This window comes from Dermacentor variabilis, chromosome 10, assembly GCF_050947875.1.
Source record: "Dermacentor variabilis isolate Ectoservices chromosome 10, ASM5094787v1, whole genome shotgun sequence".
In the NCBI taxonomy this organism is placed as follows: domain Eukaryota; kingdom Metazoa; phylum Arthropoda; class Arachnida; order Ixodida; family Ixodidae; genus Dermacentor; species Dermacentor variabilis.
This window is the reverse complement of record NC_134577.1, coordinates 93004837-93025313: the sequence shown is the minus strand read 5'-3', so window position 1 is coordinate 93025313 and position 20477 is coordinate 93004837. Positions and strand designations below refer to the sequence as shown.

The following is a 20477-nucleotide window of genomic DNA, read 5'->3' as shown; positions in this document are numbered from 1 at the left end:
GGGTGGTGCGAGAGTGGCGACTGCAGCGAAGCTTAAGGCTAGTAGCGCCGCTCAGGACGAGCAAAAAAAGGAAAGAGGTAGGGGTGATCAAAGGGAGCGGAAAACAGGGTGAGCGCTCACCCTGTTTTCACCCCTACCTCTTTCCTTTTTTGCTCGTCCTGAGCGGCGCTACTAGCCTTAAACAGTTATGACATACCAACTCGCCCAAACTGCCATGCAGCGAAGCGAAATTTTCACCTGTGATGGCAAGTGAGGAATTTCCCACATGCCGAAGTCTGGACGCCTTCCGGAGCTGTAGGCTAAGCTTGCGGCATACGTCGCTGAAATGCGCAATTGGTCCCTACCAGTGAAGTGCGACATAGTCATGAAACAAGCCCGGATCTTCGCCTTTTAAGGACCTGCTCCGCCGTGAGTACGAGTTACTGGCGGCAGAAGACCGCGAAATTACGCCAACCGGACCTGTCAAAAGAGCCTCCCTGATGGCTGCGTGTGGTTGGGTGCATTCAGTGTGGGCTGCTGTTCCACAAGATGTCGCGGTGCGGTCGTTTGCCAAATGTGAAATTTCGCGGGACGACAACGCGCTGTGGGACCGTAGCAACTATGACGATGGCAGCACTAGTGAAGATGAGTAGACCACTGACCATGTCAGCTACTAATAAATTTTCGTTATCGAATGCGCCCTCAAGTATGCTCTCCTTTTTTTTTTCCTGTCACGCGATATGAGGGGTTGACTTACATTCGAGGCGCCTTACAATAGTCTAAATACGGTACTTCAAGTGACCGTTTTTCAGGCAAAATAAAGGTGCAGTGTTGATATAGCCACATTTCATAAGTTTATTTCTCGTTTTCCGTCCATTTTTGATAATTCGAAAACCCGGTTAATTCGAAGATTTTTCGTGGTCCGACAGACTTCGAATTAATGAGGTTCTACTGTACTTTATAGGTGGTCATGGATATTGAATGTGTTTGGTTGAGTTTAGTTCATTTTTTATTGATAAATATGGACTGCATTGTTTTCTAAAGGAGCCAAAGACTAAACTTAGCTAGCTTCACGAACATTTACTGAGCCACGTTGACTGAAAATGGAGAAATACTTTGAAGTTCCTGACTTAGACGACCAGCACTGAGGTTTCAGTGTAAAATTAAGGTAGTCTAGCTTTTACTTTCATTTTCTCTTCTGATAACCAACCTTTACTGCAATATTAGCAAATATATGGTTTTTGAAAGAATTCCTTGTCAGTCTAAACTGGTTCATTATTTCTCTTTAGTGTCCCTGTAAGTATGCTATTTTTTTCACACGGACTGTACCATATTATGCTGATTCCCAATATACACCTTCATACAGCTCACCATCCAGTTTTCTGCTGACCTGAATTGCATTTTCTTTTCACATCGCTTGTTCTGTTACCATGACAGAAGACCAAAGATAGTCTGTTCTATGCAACGTGTGACCTGCCCGACTCCATTTTCTCTTAATCCGAACTACAATGTCAGCTACTAATGTTAGCTCTCCAATCAATGATGCTGTCTTCCTCTTTTGCATTTTCTGTTCTACTATAACTTTTTCTGGAGCTCTTTGCTTCCTTTCAAGTTAGTTATCCTCCAAGTTTCTGGCTCTTGGTTTAGTACTGGCAGATGGCATTGATTATATACCTCGAACTTCTCTTTTCAAAGATACCGGTGACCTACTGTTCAGAACTTGTGAGTGCTTGCCAAATGTACTCCAAGCTATTTTTATTTGTCTGCAGAGGTCCTTCTCATGATCTGGGCCTCTTGTGACTGGGTGTCCCTTAGATAAGCATGCTGCTTCAGTGCTTGAGAGGCACTCTGCTGAGGCTTGCCTTTACAGGCCCCTCACAAGTTCTCATCGGAAACTTTTTCTTCATACACTGCAAGCTGTGAAGTGCTGTTTATGAGCATTTGACCAGAAAAATTTTTCATACCGGTTCATTATTAGGGAGGAGCAATTGAAATGTTGCATCGCCATACTGCCAGGAGTTGAGCTCCACCGCCAACATAGACGCGCTCCCCTTTTGCCTTGACTAGTGTCTGCAAGTCGCATTCCTTCCCTGCCTTCTTCCATACCAGAGCCAAGGGACTGCCTCACATTTACGTCATGAGCCACACCTCCTTTTTTTCTTCTCTTCTTCTTTTGTTGCATGGCGCACTTCTGGTAGTTTTGCATATTCTCCACTGGATGATTTACCGAAGTCACGTGCCATAATCAGAAACATTTTAGGCAGTGTGTCTGACGTAGACTCTCTGGCACAGGCTTTCTTTTGAAATCTCAGCTGTTTTCGTGCTGGGCAGCAGTTTGATACGTTTACAGACGTGATCGTCAGTGCGTGAGCTACATGCGGAGCTTGTCTGCTTGCAGTGTCCAAGCCTGGCGAGAGGCTCGTTAAGAACCTGCAAATATTGTGAATAGTATGTACATGCCAGACTGATGAGCATCGACTACCACACACACTTTAGGAACTCAAAGAGAGCAAAAAGAAGGACAAGACAGATGACAACGCTGGCATTGTCGCACTTACCATGCTACAGTTACTACATATGCATGCGTACCATGTATGGTTACAATTACCACATATGCAGGTGATGCAAGCAGCATTCTGGCTACCGGCGTGTTCACATCGGCTGAGCTCTACCGGCTCTCCAAAGGTGAGCCTCACACATTGTGCCTGCTAACTTTTGACAGCGGCACACCATGCAAACCGCGACTGGTGTCCAACTCAGTGGGCAGCAGATGACGTTCACACTTGTTAGCTTGGCTGTCGGGAGATAATGTTTGTGTGTGCCATATGCACATTTATGTGCAGTGCTGCTGTCCATGCGTGCAGTACACATTCCAGATAGTAGAGACTATTCTTGCAGTGTAACATTACCTTCCATGGCAATTTTGAAGAAAACATAATTTGCACATTAAGCTCCTTTTGTTATGCGCGGTCCCTGTGACAGTGCTCTCTCTGCATAGTATCTGCTTTTTTCTGCTTTTTATTCTTGCATTTTTTTGTCTTCCGGTGAACATAGGGGGTAGGTTGGCATTACATCTGGTGTTGCGCATTCAGGGATTCCAACCACCATGCCTCGCTGTTTGAAGAACACCTATATTTACTGTCCAGTAATAATAATAAATGGCATAAATGATAATCATTGCTTATCCATGTCACAAGAGAAATACAAGTTCAGGCCTACCGTAAAAGTGGTGGAACAGCTTCGCCAAACTGTGCCAAGATACTATTTCAGCGTAAAATTGCTTAAAACCTGCACCAAGAAAGGAAAAGAAATGAAAGCTTTGTTCCATTTATGCTATCTTGCTAGTTAAACTGAAACCGAAACCTAAAGTGTGCTATCATCATCATCATGGAGGTCAACGGAGCTGCCATAGCCACAGACATAGCTGATGCCATTGGTCCTCCATTTGCTGTTTGGGCTGTTTGTGCTGCAGTTCTGCACTCCTCGTACTAGTGTAGCATAGAGCTCACTCAAGGAGGCCATCGGATCGAAAAGAAGTCTCAGATAATGCTTACTAATGATGCGCACATTGGTTAGCATACTTTTTGACAATGCCACTTTAGAAATACCTTATAATATGTGTACTTTACCACTGGCACATAATTTGCTAGTAGTGGGGGCCTTCCTTACCACCCTGCATGATATGAAGAGCAGATCCTGTGGTTGTAATTGAAGCAGCATTCACATAAGCCAACACACAGTTATGCACCAGTGATTTTGCACGATAGAAGTAAAGAAACCTCTGGACGATCCTTCTAACTGCAACTTTGCAACTTCGAGGTAATCGCACACATCCTATAGGGCATGGCCTTCCTCACATGCTTTTATTTTGTGATCATTTTCTTCATCTTCCTTGTTTGCTTCGAGCGTGGTGAACATGCAAATGCCTGTTGCAAGTCAAAATCATAGAAGTGGCACACGCAGTGAAAGTCATTCTATAAAAATGAAACGAGTTTGGTCATTCTCATCCTGAATTGCTGCATTGATGTGCATAAAGCCATCTCCACTATTTTTATTGACTTTTTTAGTTGATATTGAGCCTTCTGTTGTATAGATGGACGTTCAACACCGTGCAAAAAGTGTGTCACTGCACCAGTCATATTTTTTTACCTGTGCCAAGACCTGCACCAAAAGGTCAATTGGCTGGTCCACTGTTGCAACAGCCATTCTGGTGTTTGGGGACCATTGCCTGTAGGAATAGCTGCTTGTTACTCACCATGAAATATTAATAATCAGTTAAGAGGTTGTGGATGTTAGTGTACATAAATTATTTGGTTCAGAAAGCTTAGTTCTTTCTAACTACATTGTGGCTATTCATAGTAAACATATCTCTAGGCTATATGTTTAGTGCCGAGAAAATGTAATATATTCTTCTGCGCATGCCAAACATGACAGAGGACAAAAATGACAAAGGACGAGGCTATCTGATGAGTACAGTTGAAACTCAATTTAACGAAGGGATTACCACGCTCAAATTATTTAGTTAAATCTGGAAGTTCGTAAAATCGAGAAAGGAATTTTTCGGTACTTCGAAATCTAAAAATGTAACATAGCAACACACAAAAGCTACCATGGCATTATATTTGCCGCTTATCCGGCCATCTGTTGCATAAACCATGAAATAACGAAAGCAGCCACCACCGCATACTGAGATGGTGTTGAGTCAGCTGTTTCGTGCATGGACGCGGTGTGTGGCCTTGACAAAATAAAGCTAGGGATGTGACCATGGTGCCTAGATGTTTTAACATGATAGCTTTAGAGCACACGCTCAAAGAACTCGTCTGTGTCAAAATTAGAAAGAAATCGCTGCTTTTTCACTCATTTATTTAAGAAAAAACTTTGTTAAATCGAGTTCAGCCAAGTTTGTTTCATTAATTCGGGTTGATGATAACATTGAACCCTATGGGTACCTGCCGGGAAATGGAAATTGCTTCGTTAGATTAGGAACTTCATAAAATCAGGTTTCGTTAGATCGAGTTTTAACTGTACTTGGGGAACACAGTAGCTTTTGAACTATATACATTTCAACACCACAAATTGAAGAAAAATGACCCTAAGTTCGAGCTGTAAATAATGCATAGATACCAGTTGATGAAAAGACTGCATGACTAAGACTGAAGAACTCTTCAAAATGCAATTAGTTTCGCAGCGTCATGCAGCCGCACATTTTTCAAGTGCATCAATGCGTTTGCTTCTTCACAATGAAAGAACACTAATTCCGTACTATACAGTGAATCTGCAATTCTTCTTTTAGTCCAAAATAAACTGCATCACAGTCCTGCATACATTTAGCTCTAGGCCATTGATGTCATACTTGTCTCTTTGTCACTCGATGTTTCGCAAATTGCACCACATTTACCACTTGCATTGTCTTATCTGTTTGGCACATTAGGTCGCTTAGACTCACTGTGAAGCATTTTCCATGTAGCTGTTTACAAGCACAAATGGAGCACTGATCCACTTACGACATCGCATGCTATCTACTGGATCACACAGTATTGAACTTTGATATCTAAGATAAGATGAACTTTCGATACAACATGCGGTGGTTCCTTTAGGCCCGAGTGTGTAAGGGTAGGTTGCCTTACACATTGAAGATTACGACAGGCAATAAGGGTTCGAATGTTTATGGTATTATTGAATTGTACGTGATACTTTAATTTCTCCAAATACAGCTGTCCGTGTTCAGTCAAGGGAATTATTGCATAAGAGTGCAGAAACATGCCTCGAAATCCAGTATATGCAACTCTACAAGTAAAATAACATGGTTAAAAGTGACCTGCCTTGGATACAACAAAAAGAAGGCCGAAAGCAAATTCATTTTGTTTATTGAGTCATTCGGCATGTCTGAAAGCTGCTCTTGTGAAACCTGCATTCCTTGTGCTCTTGATAAAACCATTTGATTCATTTGAATGCCCTGCTGTAAAATTACGTTAATTGTCATAGTTTCTTATTGGCTTGTGTAAATACCTGTCTGCAGCTTCATGTCAGCTACATGTCTGCAAATACATGCCTGCGCATCAGTCCACATGTGATGATGCAAAATTCAAAGCTTACAAAAAACATGGTCCAACAATTTTTTGCTCGACAACGAAGGAAAGCAGATCACTTTAATTTACTTTAATTTGATGGAGGATTCATATTATTTCTGCCGAATGACAGTACCTTATTACTCAGTACATCTACATGTGGATGACTTGTAATCGCTGCTTCGATGCCAATACCATCACTTGCAAAGCCCACAAGGACAAGCTTTCAATGTGAATAGCATTCTCAGCCTACTATGGCCACTCTGGGTCTATCTATCTATGTAGCCTCCTTACGCTGTTCTTCGACAGAAAAAAAGGTCTTTAAAAATTCCTACGGTGCTGGGATGAATCAAAACTGTATCGCACGGTTCCCTGAGGCACAGCAGCCAGATGCTTTAGTGCTGTGCCACGAATGCCCACGAGCTGTAAAGGATTAATCCTCGGCGTTAGCACACGCACTGATGCGCCGCACATCTAGGAGGCCATGCAACAGGAAGGGGACATCGCACAGGCTTTGTGGGCACGCAGATAGATGGCGCAGTGTGTCCAGAGGGAAGCACAGGAGAGGAGCCCAGCTTGACTGCAGTACATGGCTCATACTCACCAGCATGCCACCGGTGCAATATCTGAGGCCACACACACACACAAAAAAAATTGAGACTTTGCTCTTGATGGGGCAGTGCACGAGAGGAGTCCAGCTGCAGTAAAAGGCATGATGAGTTCTGGCAGTGGCAGTACGTCACTACATTGCTCCTTTGATGCCAATCGCATTAACATCGAGAGTCAGTGTGAGATGGGTTCTACTGGAATTCTTTAATCTATGGAAAGATAAGCATGGTAAATCGCATGGAATTGATATGGTGCACATATGTTTCTGCAAACAGCACTTCCGTAGCTGTGTCTATATCCGTCATGCTTAACACCTGTTCCATACTCTAGTAGCTTGGTGGGCAAGAGTATGACAGTGCGTCAAGAGTAGAAATAGCTCTGCTTCATACCAGCAAGGCTGTCAAGTGCAAGACAGGTGGTCATTTCTTCTGGAGTCATCAGATTGTGCCCTCTGGCTTGCTGTTGTAGCCTCAAGTGGGTAAAATAACAATTGCCTGTTTATGTTGAAAAGCAGCAATGTATATACATATTTTTCTTTGATCATTCAGCAGCTCATGTCTATGTTACCAAGGACACATGCTCAACGAGGAAACAGATTTGCCAGCCCTTTTGTTATAATTTTTATAATTTTGGCTGTATTTAGACAAGTCAGACTTGTCATTATTGCTTTAGTAGCAGCATAAAAATTTATTCTGCAACTACGTATCTCTTTCTTATTCAGCAGGCCACCTGTGTCACCTATAAGACGCATGTTCCCTTAAAATAACTGAATGTTCTACAAATTTAGCTGTATCTAAGCCAGGGGGGCTACAAACAGTAAGCTAAATAATGTGCAATGCTAACGACTCTGTGCACCAGGTAAAACATTGATCGGTAGCGAATTCAGCCCTGTTTTATAAAAACAGCAATGTTTCTACATCAAGAATTCATCCACTATAATAACCATCTGAAAAAACTATCTATCGTGTGCATAAGCAATGTTAGCTTCATATAACCCTGTTTATGCCACATTATTATCCCAAATTTTGACCAAACATAGCCAAATTATATTTAGAGACCACAATAACGCTAGAGGAGAGATGCTGGTAGAATTTGCAGAAAGGAATAAGCTGAATAAGCTGTGAATAATGAGCACCTTTTTCACAAAGCGTAGCAACAGAAAGTGGACCTGGAAAAGCCCTAATGGTGAAACAGGAAGTGAAATAGATTTCATGCTTTCTGCCAATCCCAGCATAGTGCAGGATGTAGAAGTGTTAGGTAGGGTAAAAATGCAGTGGTCATAGGTTAGTGAGGTCCAGGATTTACCTCAATTTGAAGAGAGAAAAGCTAAAATTTGTCAGTAACAGGCCATTATAGATGCACTAAGGGTAAGAGCAGACCAATTCAGGCTGGCACTTGGAAACAAATATGCAGCCTTAGAACAGAGAGATGAAGATGACATAAATGAAACCGTAACTAGGCTGGCTTCAGAAGCAGCAGTTGAAGTGGGAGACAAGGCACCGAGGCAACCAGTAGGCAAGCTCTCCCAAGTAACAAAAGACGTAATAAAGAAACGACAAAGACTGAACGTGTCCGACTCAAGAGATCAGATAGAAGTTGCAGAACTGTCAAAACTGATGAACGAGGAGAAAATAAGGTATATTCGAAATTATAATGTGCAAAAGACTGAGGAAGCAGTAAAAAATGGACGCAGCATGAAATCAGTGAGAAGCAAAGTTGGCATAGGACAAACCAAGATGTATGCACTGAAAGGTAAGCAGGGTAATATCATCACCAATCTCAAAGATATAGTAAAAGCAGCAGAAGGATTTTATACTGACCTATACACTACTCCAAGCAGCCACAATAGCTCCATTCAAAGTAGTAATGAACGGGTTACAAAAACTCCTTCTACAACTAGCGATGAAGTTGGAAGGGCCTTGCAAGACATAAGGGGAAAAGCGGCAGCAGATGGAATAACGGTCAATGTAATCAAAGATGGAGGAGACATAATGCTTGAAAAAGTGGCCGCCCTTTATATGAACTGTCTATAGTCGACTACAAGGCTCCCAGAAAACTGGAAGAATGTAAACATTATACTAATTCACAAAAAGGGAGACGTTAAAGAATGGAAAAATTATAGGCCCATTAGCTTACTCCCAGTAGTATATAGAATATTTACTAAAATTATCTCCAGTAGAATAAAGGCAACACTGGACTTCAGTTATCCCAAAGGAACAGGCTGGCTTCAGGAAGGGATACTCTACAATGGATCACATCCATGTCATCAATCAGGTAATCGAGAAATCCGCAGAGCACAATCAGGCTCTCCATATGGCTTTCATAGATTAAGAAAAGGCATTTGATTCAGCAGAGATACCAGCAGTCATAAAGGCATTACTTAACCAAGGAGTATAGGATGCCTATGTAAATATCTTGGAAAATATCTACAGAGATTCCACAGTTGCGTTATTTCTCCACAAGAAAAGTAGGAAGATACATATAAAGGCAGGGGTCAGACAAGGAGACACAATTTCTCCAATGCTATTCAATGCGTGCTTGGAAGAAGTATTCAAGCTATTAAACTGGGACGGCTTAGGAGTGAGAATCAATGGCGAATATCTCAGCAACCTTTGATTTGCAAATGACATTGTCCTGTTCAGCAACACTGCAGATGAGTTACAACAAATGATTGAGGACCTTAACAGAGAGAGTGTAAGAGTGGGGTTGCAGATTAATATGCAGAAGACAAAGATAATGATCAATAGCTTGGCAAGGAAACAAGAGTTCAGGATCGCCAGCAAGCCTCTAGAGTCTGTGAAGGAGTTCGTTTACCTAGGTTGATTACTCGCAGGGAACCCTAATCATGAGAAGGAAATTTACATAATAAAAATGGGTTGGAGAGCATATGGCAGACATTGTCAGCTCCTGACTGCAAGCTTACAATTATCATTAAAAGAAAAGGTGTACAATCAGTGCATTTTACCTGAGCTAACATATGAGGCAGAAACTTGGAGACTTGGAGTTAAGGGCTGCGCAAAGAGTGATGGAACGAAGAATGTTAGGCGTAACATTAAGAGACAGAAAGAGAGTGGTGTGGATCAGAGAGCAAATGGGGATAGCCGATATTGTAATTGACATTAAGAGAAAAAAATGGAACTGGGCAGATAAAAATGGAGTTGGGCAGGTCACATAATGCATAGTTTAGATGACCAGTGGACCAATTAGGTTTACAGAATGGGTGCAAAGAGAAGGGAAGCACAGTCGAGAGTGGCAGAAGACTAGGCGGGCGATGGAATTGGGAAATTCACAGGTGCTAGTTGGAATCGGTTGGCACAAGACAGGGGTAATTGGAGATTGCAGAGAGAGGCCTTCGTCCTGCTGTGGACATAAAATAGGCTGATAACAATGATGATAGCCAACATTTTCAGTTCTTCCGCCAGAATAAACTCACTGCTGCTTGTGCTGCCCCACAGAGTGTGCGTTGCCTTTTCCACCAGAAGCACAGCAAAGCATTTAGGTGAAACAAGCTTGTCTGTGGCATTGCTAAAAAATGAAAAGTACTGTCGACGAGCTAGCTCATTGTTGACCTATTTTTCCAGAAATGCATGGGGAAACCCAGCTCATCTATGGCACAGGAGGGGTTAAAATGAACCCTTCAACTGTGGTATAAATAACACCAACTACTGTGAAAAATTAATCCCAATGTTTTCTGATAATGCTGCAAAATCACAAAGGGCTGTAAAGCCAACTCTGTGCTGAAACTAGCAATTCGTCAAGCAAGCTGTGCAACTCTTTAGCTCAGGTGTCTTAGAAAGACATTGCATGCAGTTATATAATCATGATGTTCAAGTTTGATGGTACAGGTTAAAGAACTATGATAATCACCTTTTTTTTTGTTGTAGTAGCAAAAGATAGTACTGTTTGCGGTGCAAAAGACTTGTACTCTTTTTTTTCTTAGACCTTGCTTGCTGCCCAAAATAATTTTGTTTTCCTGTGTCAGGTCTTCTGTTACATGTGGATATAAAATGACATCTTCATGCACAACAACGTGAGCTTTTTTTTTTGTGAACAGTGAGAGCTCCATGCTGAATTCCTTGGTTAAAATGAACCACGTTGTTACCACGCACTGGTAAACAGTGGGTGGAAATAATTTGATTTGCCTCGAACTTTGGAAGACCCAGCTTGCTAGCAGGCTCTGACCAAGTCCAGCGCATTTATATTTGTGCATATCTAAGTATAGATTACTCGTTATTTTGCTACAAGTCATTATACCGCCCATGTTGTCACCTATGCGTCTTCTTTTGTGCACAAATATGTCTTTCAGTTCTCTTGAAGCACACTTAAGCTATCTCTCAGTCACTCATTGACTGCTTCTTGAGAACACGCTTGTGGTTCAAGAAATGTCACTTGTGAAGACGGTGCACAGACAGCCGAATGCGAGATGTGACTGTAAGCCTTGATGGAGTTGTACTTTGTAGTTGGAGACTTGATTGATATTTTAATATTGTTGGTCCACATCTAAAATTTACTTTACCAGTATCAGAAAGCTTGGCATAACCTCTTGGGTGCAAGGTATCTTTCCCAAGTTTAAAACATTCCATTTTCATATAAATAACCCATTAGCAGGCTCCAAATTCATAAATTTTATTGGCCATATATAGTTGAGCATTTAAAAATCTTTTTATCTGAGAATTTACAGATAATTGAACAATTATGCTAATTAATTATTTTAATTAGGATATTTAGTGTTCTGCAAGTAATATGGCTTCTTCACCGCCATCATTGCCCCTTGAAGACACCTCATAATCAACAACGAAATCCTCTGAATCGGAGTTCAGATGTTCAAAAATTTTTCCATCCTTCAAAAAGTGCGTGGGCTCTGTGACATTGGTCAGCCATGCTGGAAAATGAGAGACGTGAGCGACACCTACAGTCAGTAAGTTTTCAGTTTCACCAAGTTTGAAACCAACCACCAGACATGTTATGTACTTTTTTTTTATTTGAATGATAACTTCTACTTGGAGAGACAGGCGACGACACCTCAAATCGCAAGAAGGTAGGCAATGAAAGTTTTGCTTAAAAAAAGAAAAAAGCAGAGCAATAGGCAGGGCCTTGCTATTGGTGCAGCCTGCAGCCTTAGGTGAGAGGAAACGTTGTATTGAGGGGAAAGTGGGAAAGGTAAACAGTGCGCTTTCTGTATGTTCTTTCTGTGTACATCCTCTTCAAAAATTTCTTCGGGAATGTATTCATTGGAAGGCACTGCACCTTATTCATCCAGTATGTTGGTCAGGTTCGAAGAAGAGGTATCGCAGAGCCGCTTCAAGTGTGCATTCTTGAAGTGAGTCCATCTTTGAAATATCTGTAAAACTAATTGTCAGTTTTTATTCCTGTTCAGCTTTAAAAGCATTTGCTCACATTTCACACATCTTGCTTTGACTTGAAAAACTATTAGGTGCATCCGGAATAATACGAACTTCAACGTTTCAGATTTTTGAGCAATTAAGCATCGTGAAGGTAGCCACATGATAGCAGAGATAGAAGCACGAAAAACTGAATTCTGCAAAAGAAAATCTTGCCAGGCTGTCCTTGAACTGAAAAGTGGCAAACCTGTTGTGTGTTGAGGATGCACTACTTGAACGCTCAAGAAACCCTGAAATGGCTGACTTGAAAGAGTGGCTGCAATGTGTAACTTGAGATGTGGCTACATGAAGCACACTTAATAGTGAAAGAAAACAAGGCATCATGATATGAGGTTTTAAGCTCCAGTAACAATGCACTTCGTGTGTTATCATGTGCTGTCGTACACATTGTGTGTTGTCATGGGCTATTTATCACAAGGCAACCATTGGGCATTAGGGAGGAAACCGTCAACATCAAATATATTGGAGCATAGTGATGATACCTAGGTGCACATTTATACAGACAAGATTCTAGAATTTCAGCGCTTCGTGATGAGAATTTGCTTGGATAAGAGTTGTATTCTGTCACAGATACTATGTGTGTTGACCAGCCACTTAGGTATTTTTTTATCTTTTAAGCAATGCAAGAATTAAAGAAAAGCATGTAAAAAGCAGTCACATGAAAGCAAGCAGTGTGCACAGAGAAATGAAATGATGTTGGCAACGATTTTGGAAGAACAGAGGCCATTATTTCTTTTGAATCTTGAAGCTGAGACACTCCCCCTCCCCCCCCCCCCCCCCCCCAAAAAAAAGCTCTTTATGGGGTCCACGTTTGAACTAAAGAAAACAATTGTAGAGGCCCATTCAAGTGCCTCCTGGTGGTGTCGGATCTGATGAAGGCAGCAAGGATGACAAAAGAGGCGTAGTGATGACCATGAAAGTGACTGCATGACAGTGATGCAGACACCACCACCACCATCAACGGTACGATAGCGAAGGAATAACAATGATCACACAACATTGATGATTATCACAACAGTGATGGCATGATGACATCATTGATGCAAGTGTGACCCAATGGGCATGGAAACACCATGAAAACGATGACCACAGCACAAAGGCGAGGGCACTGCAATGGTAACATGATGTTAGCGGGGACGAAAATGGCAGCAGCATAAGGACAACAGTGACACAGCTATGACACAATAATGATCATGACAGCATAATGATGACAGCATGATGATGAGGGCAACAACACAAAGGTGACATTACAATGATGACGGCATGGCAGTTCAAGTGTCATGCACCTGGACCTTGGTGGAAATTGGAGATTTCTTTTCTAGTGATTTCTGTCAGAGATCCACAGTGGTGGTAAATATTAGTGAAGATGTTTGTAACAGGCAACCCAAAAATTGGCTGAGGTGCCCCTAAGCTGGACTACATAAGAAGCGTGGGTATACCGAAGTGGATCTCTAAATAGTCTCTGGGAGTGCTTCTTCTATGGTGCTCCTTATGGTGGATAGTCTTCGTGGTTCCCTTGTGAAGATTCTTCACTCAAGGTTGAAATAACCACATGGATCTTGCAGTGATCCCAGCTGGCCTTGCGTCAGTGTCACACCTTAAGGACATGCACTTGAACAAGCCATTCAAGGATAACGTTGTGCCAGTGTGTGCAGACTGCATGGATAAGGGACAACATGCCTTGAAGCAAGGAGGCAATTTCGAGGTTATATGGCACTTAAGTTTTCAGTGCATTGTCTCGCAAAGTTTCAAGAAATGCAGCACCTCTAAATCAGTGGACGTGAGTGATTACCATATTTCGCTGGAGCACAATGATGGTGATGTGACCGATAAAGAGACCAGTGACTTGAGCATGCATTCTGACTTGAGATTAGTTTAATTTTAAATAAATTAATGGAAGTTTTTGATTTGCATCTATAGTGAATGCGCTCTTATGTTCGAATAGAGAGTCAGTTTTCAAATCAATCTTAGGCTAGGCCCGCATATACTGGCATTATGCCAAATGATAGTAACCGCCACAACCTCTGTTTCTATATACAGCATAGAAAAATTATATTTTGAAATTTTACCTCATGTAATCGGGAAGGGATGAATCTCCAGCCAAATTAGTAACGAGGGATTTTTTTATTTTAAGCTTGACTGGAAATTTTTTATCTTTCTAATTCGCACAGCCACACAAATTTCTGTTAAAGGTCTTTACATTTATACTGTGTCGAAAATTTCGTATTGTGCATGAGAAGTTACATAAGCAGGCTTCCTGCACGCCTAATTTGCAGTCATGGCTGACCTCGCTGTTGCAAAGAGTGGAAAAAGATAAATGTTAAGGAAGTCAGGGGGCAAAAATATTCATTGCACCATCCCATACTCTAATTTCCTGTCTGCGCTTTTACACTTTTAACATGACTTACCCATCATGAGGGGATGGAATCAGATGTGCAGAGAACTTTCACACACACATTTTGTATCTCTTATACGGGCATTGTGGTGTCGCTCTTTCCGAAATGTGATCTGCCAGCGCCAGTTGTTTAATTGTTGTAGTTTTAGTATGAAATTGGCATTGGTAGATCACGTTTCATGGTACTTGCAACCAGCTGGCCCAGCTTTCTTCTTTGAGTGTTACTGCTAACATCTTTGCATTTCCATCTTTCAGACAATATTCTGCACTTTCTATTCATTTAAGCGACATTATGCATCCTGGCAGAGATTTTGCAAGTTATTCATTGCAAGCAGTGTGCAAACGAATGAAAACGACTGAAGAGGAAGCTTTAGCTCGGGTGCTCCTATCTCAATACATGTAAAAGAAGAATTCGTTTTTCTCGGCAACCACTGCACCAAATTCGACAAGGTCTGTTGCCTTTAAAAGAACAACTTAAAATCTAGTGACCATTGGTCTCGAATTTTCAAGTTAGGTTATCAATTTTCTATTAAAATTGGCAAAAATAGAAAATTTTCGAACGTAACTATCAAGTTTACAACTCTGTAACTTAACAACGAAAAACGATAATATAATTCAGTGAATTGCGTCTATGGTACATGTAAAGCGGAAAAAATTGGTATGTTGCACATGAATAAAAAAAATAGTAATATGGAAATACAGCTTTTGCAGAACCCTTGTAACCGATGTAACAAATTCACGTAAGATGTAAAATGACATATCAAATTTGTTCGCTTTGAATGATCTAATGGGTGCCGTTTACAGAACCGTGATATCTGCTCTTTATACAGAGCTATGAATTTGTAAACTTCGTGCTTCTATTTTTTTTGCAAAATTTTGAATTTTTGAAATTCATTTTAACAAAATTCGAGACCTGAATCGAAATTCCGCTTCCAACAGTCACTAGAATTTCACTCTTTCTCTCTCTCACATGCAACCAATTTCATTAAAATCGGTCCAGGGGCTATCTCAGAAAAACGTTCTTGCGTTTTGCATGTATTTGAACAGGCCGCGTTAGAGTTGGGCCCGAGCTAAAGCTTCCGCTTAAGGAGCTTTAGCTCAGCACGACCTCAGCATGAAGTCTGAAATGTATGCCAGGAATATAATGATTCCACAGAGGAGTACCAACTCTACCATTCGGTTCGAGGACCTGTGCTCAGTCTGCGATGAAATTTCTACTTTACTCGGATCTCGTGTTCTGAAAACTTTTGAGGGAGGGGGTACAGTTAAATAATGTTCTCTTGTTTGAAGCTTTTCTCAAGGAAAAGTAGTTTTAAAAACAAAAGTTACACAAGCTCCCATAGTATCGCACAGATGTAAACAACGCTACAACAGGACACAACATATTGGCAGGATAATACACAGGCTAACAACCATTTGATTTATTGGGGAAAAAAGAGGATACTTGGTATAATTAACATACATGGGCTTGCTGAAACAGCAAGAGAAGCAGCAAGTGTAAAACACTGCCACAAGTAGCTGTGTGCATTCCCTGCATGTGTGTAACAGACGTTGTTGTTAACAGACCTTGTTAACAGACATAGCAGTTGTTAGTGAGCGTATTGCGCTGCTGATCTTTTCACTGTCCTGTCATTGCACTGTTTACATGTATGCACTCATGCACCAACCAGTAAAGTTCCTGTGGTGCATGGAACTCTGGAAGAGCACGGCTTGCTGTGCAGTCATTGACAGCTTTTGCCCGCTTGAATGATATGCCACGAGCCTCTGGTAACACTGAATTCTAACCACAGTCATAATCATTTCAACAAGAGAAGTTATGTTTAATGTCCTAGGTATGGTGGAATGTTCAAAGTACAGTAAAGATGGTGCAGAAGAAAAAGTGATAGCATAAGGACAAGTAAGACAGAATGACACACGTACCTGTCTCTGTCTGTGTCCTTAGCTGCTCCTTTCCTTTGCAACACTCATTATGCATATGCGCTCACTCATCCATGTTCTTAGACATGCTTGTAATAAAAACCTATTAATTGGACTACATACTGATAGCTGTCTCATATATCTGTTACAGCCATTGCCTGGTCATAGTTTAAGCCTCTTTAATGCACCTATAATAATTTATTACAGTGAGTGTCCAAGCTTCACAAGGAGTGTCCATATTTTAGTTTTAGTTAGTAGCAGGTAGTTTACAGTCATGGGCATCTGTTACAGCAGTTCCATGTGAGTGGGTAGTTTTGTTGGTGTCTCCTGAACTGGTAGGTCATTTTAAGTGCAAATCAGCCACATTATTTTTGTTAGTCAAGCATTGCCGTTTTTTGTCCAGCAAGTGTGCTTGGCATTCCGTTCGAAGTGCCTATAGCAGTGAGCACCTCCAAGGCCAATGGCCACTGAGGTGCGGACTGTCTTGCCGCCTCGCCGTAGGCTGCGACCCGGGGGCAATGACGAATGGGTGCCCATTGTTCTTTGCAGCGCGGTGTCTCTCTGAAATGAAGGAAGATTTCCTGGAGCGACAAACAATGGCCTTTGTCTTTGACAGCTCCAGGAGCAGTGGTAAGGGAAGGCTTTCGATCGGACGCGACGTCCTTTCCTCTCCCCCGTGTCTCAGTGCACACATAACCCTTGCCCCCCCTCTCCCTCTTCTTCCGCCACAATACCTCCGCATGGATATATGGCACCTCTCATCAATGCCCGAGGGTCGCAGAACTCTTTTTTTTTTGCTTTCTTCCTTCCATCTGCCAGCCTCTTATGATTTTGTTTTGTTCCATTTCTTGTGGTTGGCGTGATGGCAGCCCCTTTGAGCTGGCCGTCGTCTGCTACTGGAAGGTGCCCGTCTGGTGTGGCACTTGTTGCACCCCAATTGGTTTTGGTTGGTTTGTTGAGACTTTTCTTAGGATTGAAGCCTGTTCTATAGTGAAGAGTTGTTGAGCACGGTTTGAAGCTTCGCTTTCTTTCTTCTTTCTTTTCTTTTTTTTTCTTTTCTCTCTCTCTCTCTCTTTTTTTGGCAATGATTGTGGTGCTCATGTTTGGACATGCATGGTCTGTCTGTGTGTTGTTGGGGACGTACACGAGGAAATGCCTGGTCAGCAAGACTTTACCGCGAGCTTCTGTGTGCATGTTTCTCCATATTGGGTGAGGCTCCACCTACGCAGGGAGCTGCCAGAACAGCTCAGATCTTCTAGGAAACTTATGACGAACAGTACTGCCTCACAGGTGGGGCCTAAAGATGCTTCCATTCTTTCCAGCATGGTTCCTAAAAATGAAACTACAGCTTACCCAGTGTTCAACAAGAAAGAACTGAAACAAAAAATGTATGCTGTTATGCAAAAAAGGGCTGTCAGCTACCTGTCTGCAGCTTCTGAACAGTGTCCAAGTCTGAGGCACTCACTACATGATCATAACTGTTAACTAAAATGACACACAAAGGGAACAACACATTGCGATGGGACCATGCACTATCAACTGCTTTTAATCCATCACAGAAAACATGGCATGTGCTATGTTTCATGGTTATGGTGAGGCTTGATGTCACCATCTGTTTTTGCAAAATCTACATCACCACAAATGACACATACCTCCGTCTTGCTTTGGATGAAACGAGCAAGTAATGCACCTAAACACAGTTACGCTTCAAGCACTGCAAAACGCTTGTTGGGCCTGTAGTTCGAGTTCAAAAGAGCCAGCAGCCGAGCCAGAAAGGTTATGGGTACTTGGCACCCTTATTTATGCAGCATTTAGTGCAATTGACGAAGTCAGCAGCGTATCTCATTTCTCTCTTTTGTGTGCCATTTCAGCTGACAAGTTGCTGTGCTGCTGGTGCTAGAACGCCATGTCATGCGTTGAGTTGCTAGCCAAACTGACACCTTGCCAGCTCGTAAAGGCAGGAGCACTTATCGAGCTCGCAGTCCCACCTTCGCACCCCCTCTTTTTAATGGCGTCTTTGTGTCCGGCACTGGCCATCAAGCAGATGATAGAGTTCGTCCTACGTGTGGAATTGAGCAAGTCCATTCATTACTCTTTCGAGTAGGCAGTGGGATGAGCTAGCCACCCTGCCATCGTGCCAATGCTTATGAATGTGGTTTTGGCACAAAACAAAAGTGCGCAGTATAGCCTTAAGGGTATGTGCATGCCCTCACAGTCATAGTACTTAACCCACTGATGAGAGCGCACTCAGGGCTGGTCACTCACTTGCACCAATCACAATGAGGAAGCAGCAGAAAAATGCAGCAAACATGAAGTACCGGTGCATGCTAACATTTTGTAGTTGTACGGATGAAATTTAGTAGGGGGCTCCAGGCACTGCGGTCTAAGACAAAAATCAGGGATCTAAATATTAGGCTATGAAATAAAATATCAAAAGTTAAGTAGTCAAAGCAACAGACTTCTGTTGGGTTAGCTGATAAAAGCGCCTCACTGTGATATTTTCTGTTCCTTGCTGCATGCAAAAAAAAAAAAAAACATGAGCCAAGCTGTCTGGATTGTGACGTTAGTGACATTAATAAGGAAGAAACTTGTGCACGGCTGATAACTTCAGGGCCCTCCACAGGTTGTCTTGTTAGATGTGCCGTATCATGGTTCGGCCTATTCTTGTTTGGTCAGACTTGCATGGTGTTTAAGAACAGTGGGCTTTGCACAGTACATGTACCAGAGATGGTACGGCTGTTTTTATATTTAATGTGCGCAATCGCTGCTTTCATGTAGCTACAAGCAAGACCTGAAATATACAACGCATAGGCAGACATGTATGTACATATGTGTGTACATGCTATTGCATTTGCATCCCTTTGGGCTATCTTAAGTAGATCATAAATTTTTTGAACTTATCTTAGTGCACACTACCATGATCTGTGCCTCCGGTTGCATTGTAGGAGAGTTTTAAACTATGTTGATAAGGAATTTTTGTACCCTTGTATTGATCATTTATTCTTGTATTGTTTCATATGTACCCACTCCTGTCCAAGGCCTGACACTCAGGCCGGCAGTATGTACCAAATAAATAAAATAAATAGAGTGTGCCTCACTAGATCATCATCTGACACTAATATTTGAGTCATGGACTGAGAATGTTTTTCTTCTTTGTGCACAGTGCTAGTCATTGAGAAGTCAAGTCAGTCTCGTATAGTCACCCGACTATGTTTAGCTTTCTGGAAGGCAAATCTTTCCGTTGGAGTTGCAAACGAATGCGAACAAAAATCTAAACCTTCACTTGAAAAATTTAAGTGTTTCAAACTTTGTGGTGCTATCTCCAATGATAGCATTGGTGAGCAGTTCATACAAATAATGGCAGCACATATCTGTTTTGGTATAGCAGCAGCTGTTACACTGCAATGATCACACGTAAGTAACTGCAGCAAAGTGTGCAAACGTGTTTCTACTTGCATTCAGAAAAAGAGTTCCCGTGAAGTTGGCAACAGACTCTCAACACTGTCCCAATTTCTAAATTTTTTTAAATGGTTAAGCATCCAAGCTTTGTTCTTGCTCAGATTAACCTCGCTCCGTTCCTCATTCGTGTTGCACGTCAAGCAGCCCATCAAATGTTGCATATTGTCGCTCTGTGTGCAGGGTCTGTTCTTCAGGCGTCGAACGGGGGCCAGCCAGTCAAACTGGAGCCACCGTACTACGGCTATGCATCGCCTCAGGATCCGTCCCCAGCCTTGCAGCCGACTTCTGTGGGGGCGGGGCTCTTGCGCGCAGCCAGCCCAAGCGAAGGGGCTCCGCCACGCTGCAAACGGCTGCGAAGGCTGCCCTCCGCTGAGGAGGACGCAGCTGCAGCTGGCGGAGGAGGCGGACACTTCTACGCAAGCCCCTGGCCAGACGTTGACCACGGTGTGACGCTGTTATTTCACTCAAGTTCATTTCCACACTGTCTGCCCGGCACGGTAGCCCAGAAGCTGCGGCAGTGCGCTGCTTAGCTTGAGGTCAAGGGTTAGATCCCGTTCGTGTCGACTGCATTTCAATGGGGGAGAAATTAAAAGATTAAGGCGCACATTAAAAAACCTAAGGTCGTCAAAATAATCTGGAGTTTTCCGC

General features: G+C 42.3%; 1 protein-coding gene across 6 annotated transcripts in view; it reads left to right on the top strand.

The window, feature by feature from the left end:
- Positions 1-20477, top strand: part of NfI (Nuclear factor I) — a 95075-nt gene that overhangs the window by 43952 nt on the left and 30646 nt on the right. For 4 of the 6 annotated variants that reach the window (XM_075673194.1, XM_075673197.1, XM_075673196.1 and 1 more), the window contains exons 7-9: positions 2599-2664; positions 16920-17000; positions 20010-20273. In XM_075673194.1, the coding sequence (XP_075529309.1) occupies positions 2599-2664; positions 16920-17000; positions 20010-20273 (411 nt within the window). The remainder of the gene's footprint in view (positions 1-2598; positions 2665-16919; positions 17001-20009; positions 20274-20477) is intronic. The other 2 variants (XM_075673195.1, XM_075673199.1) reach the window with 2 other exon arrangements.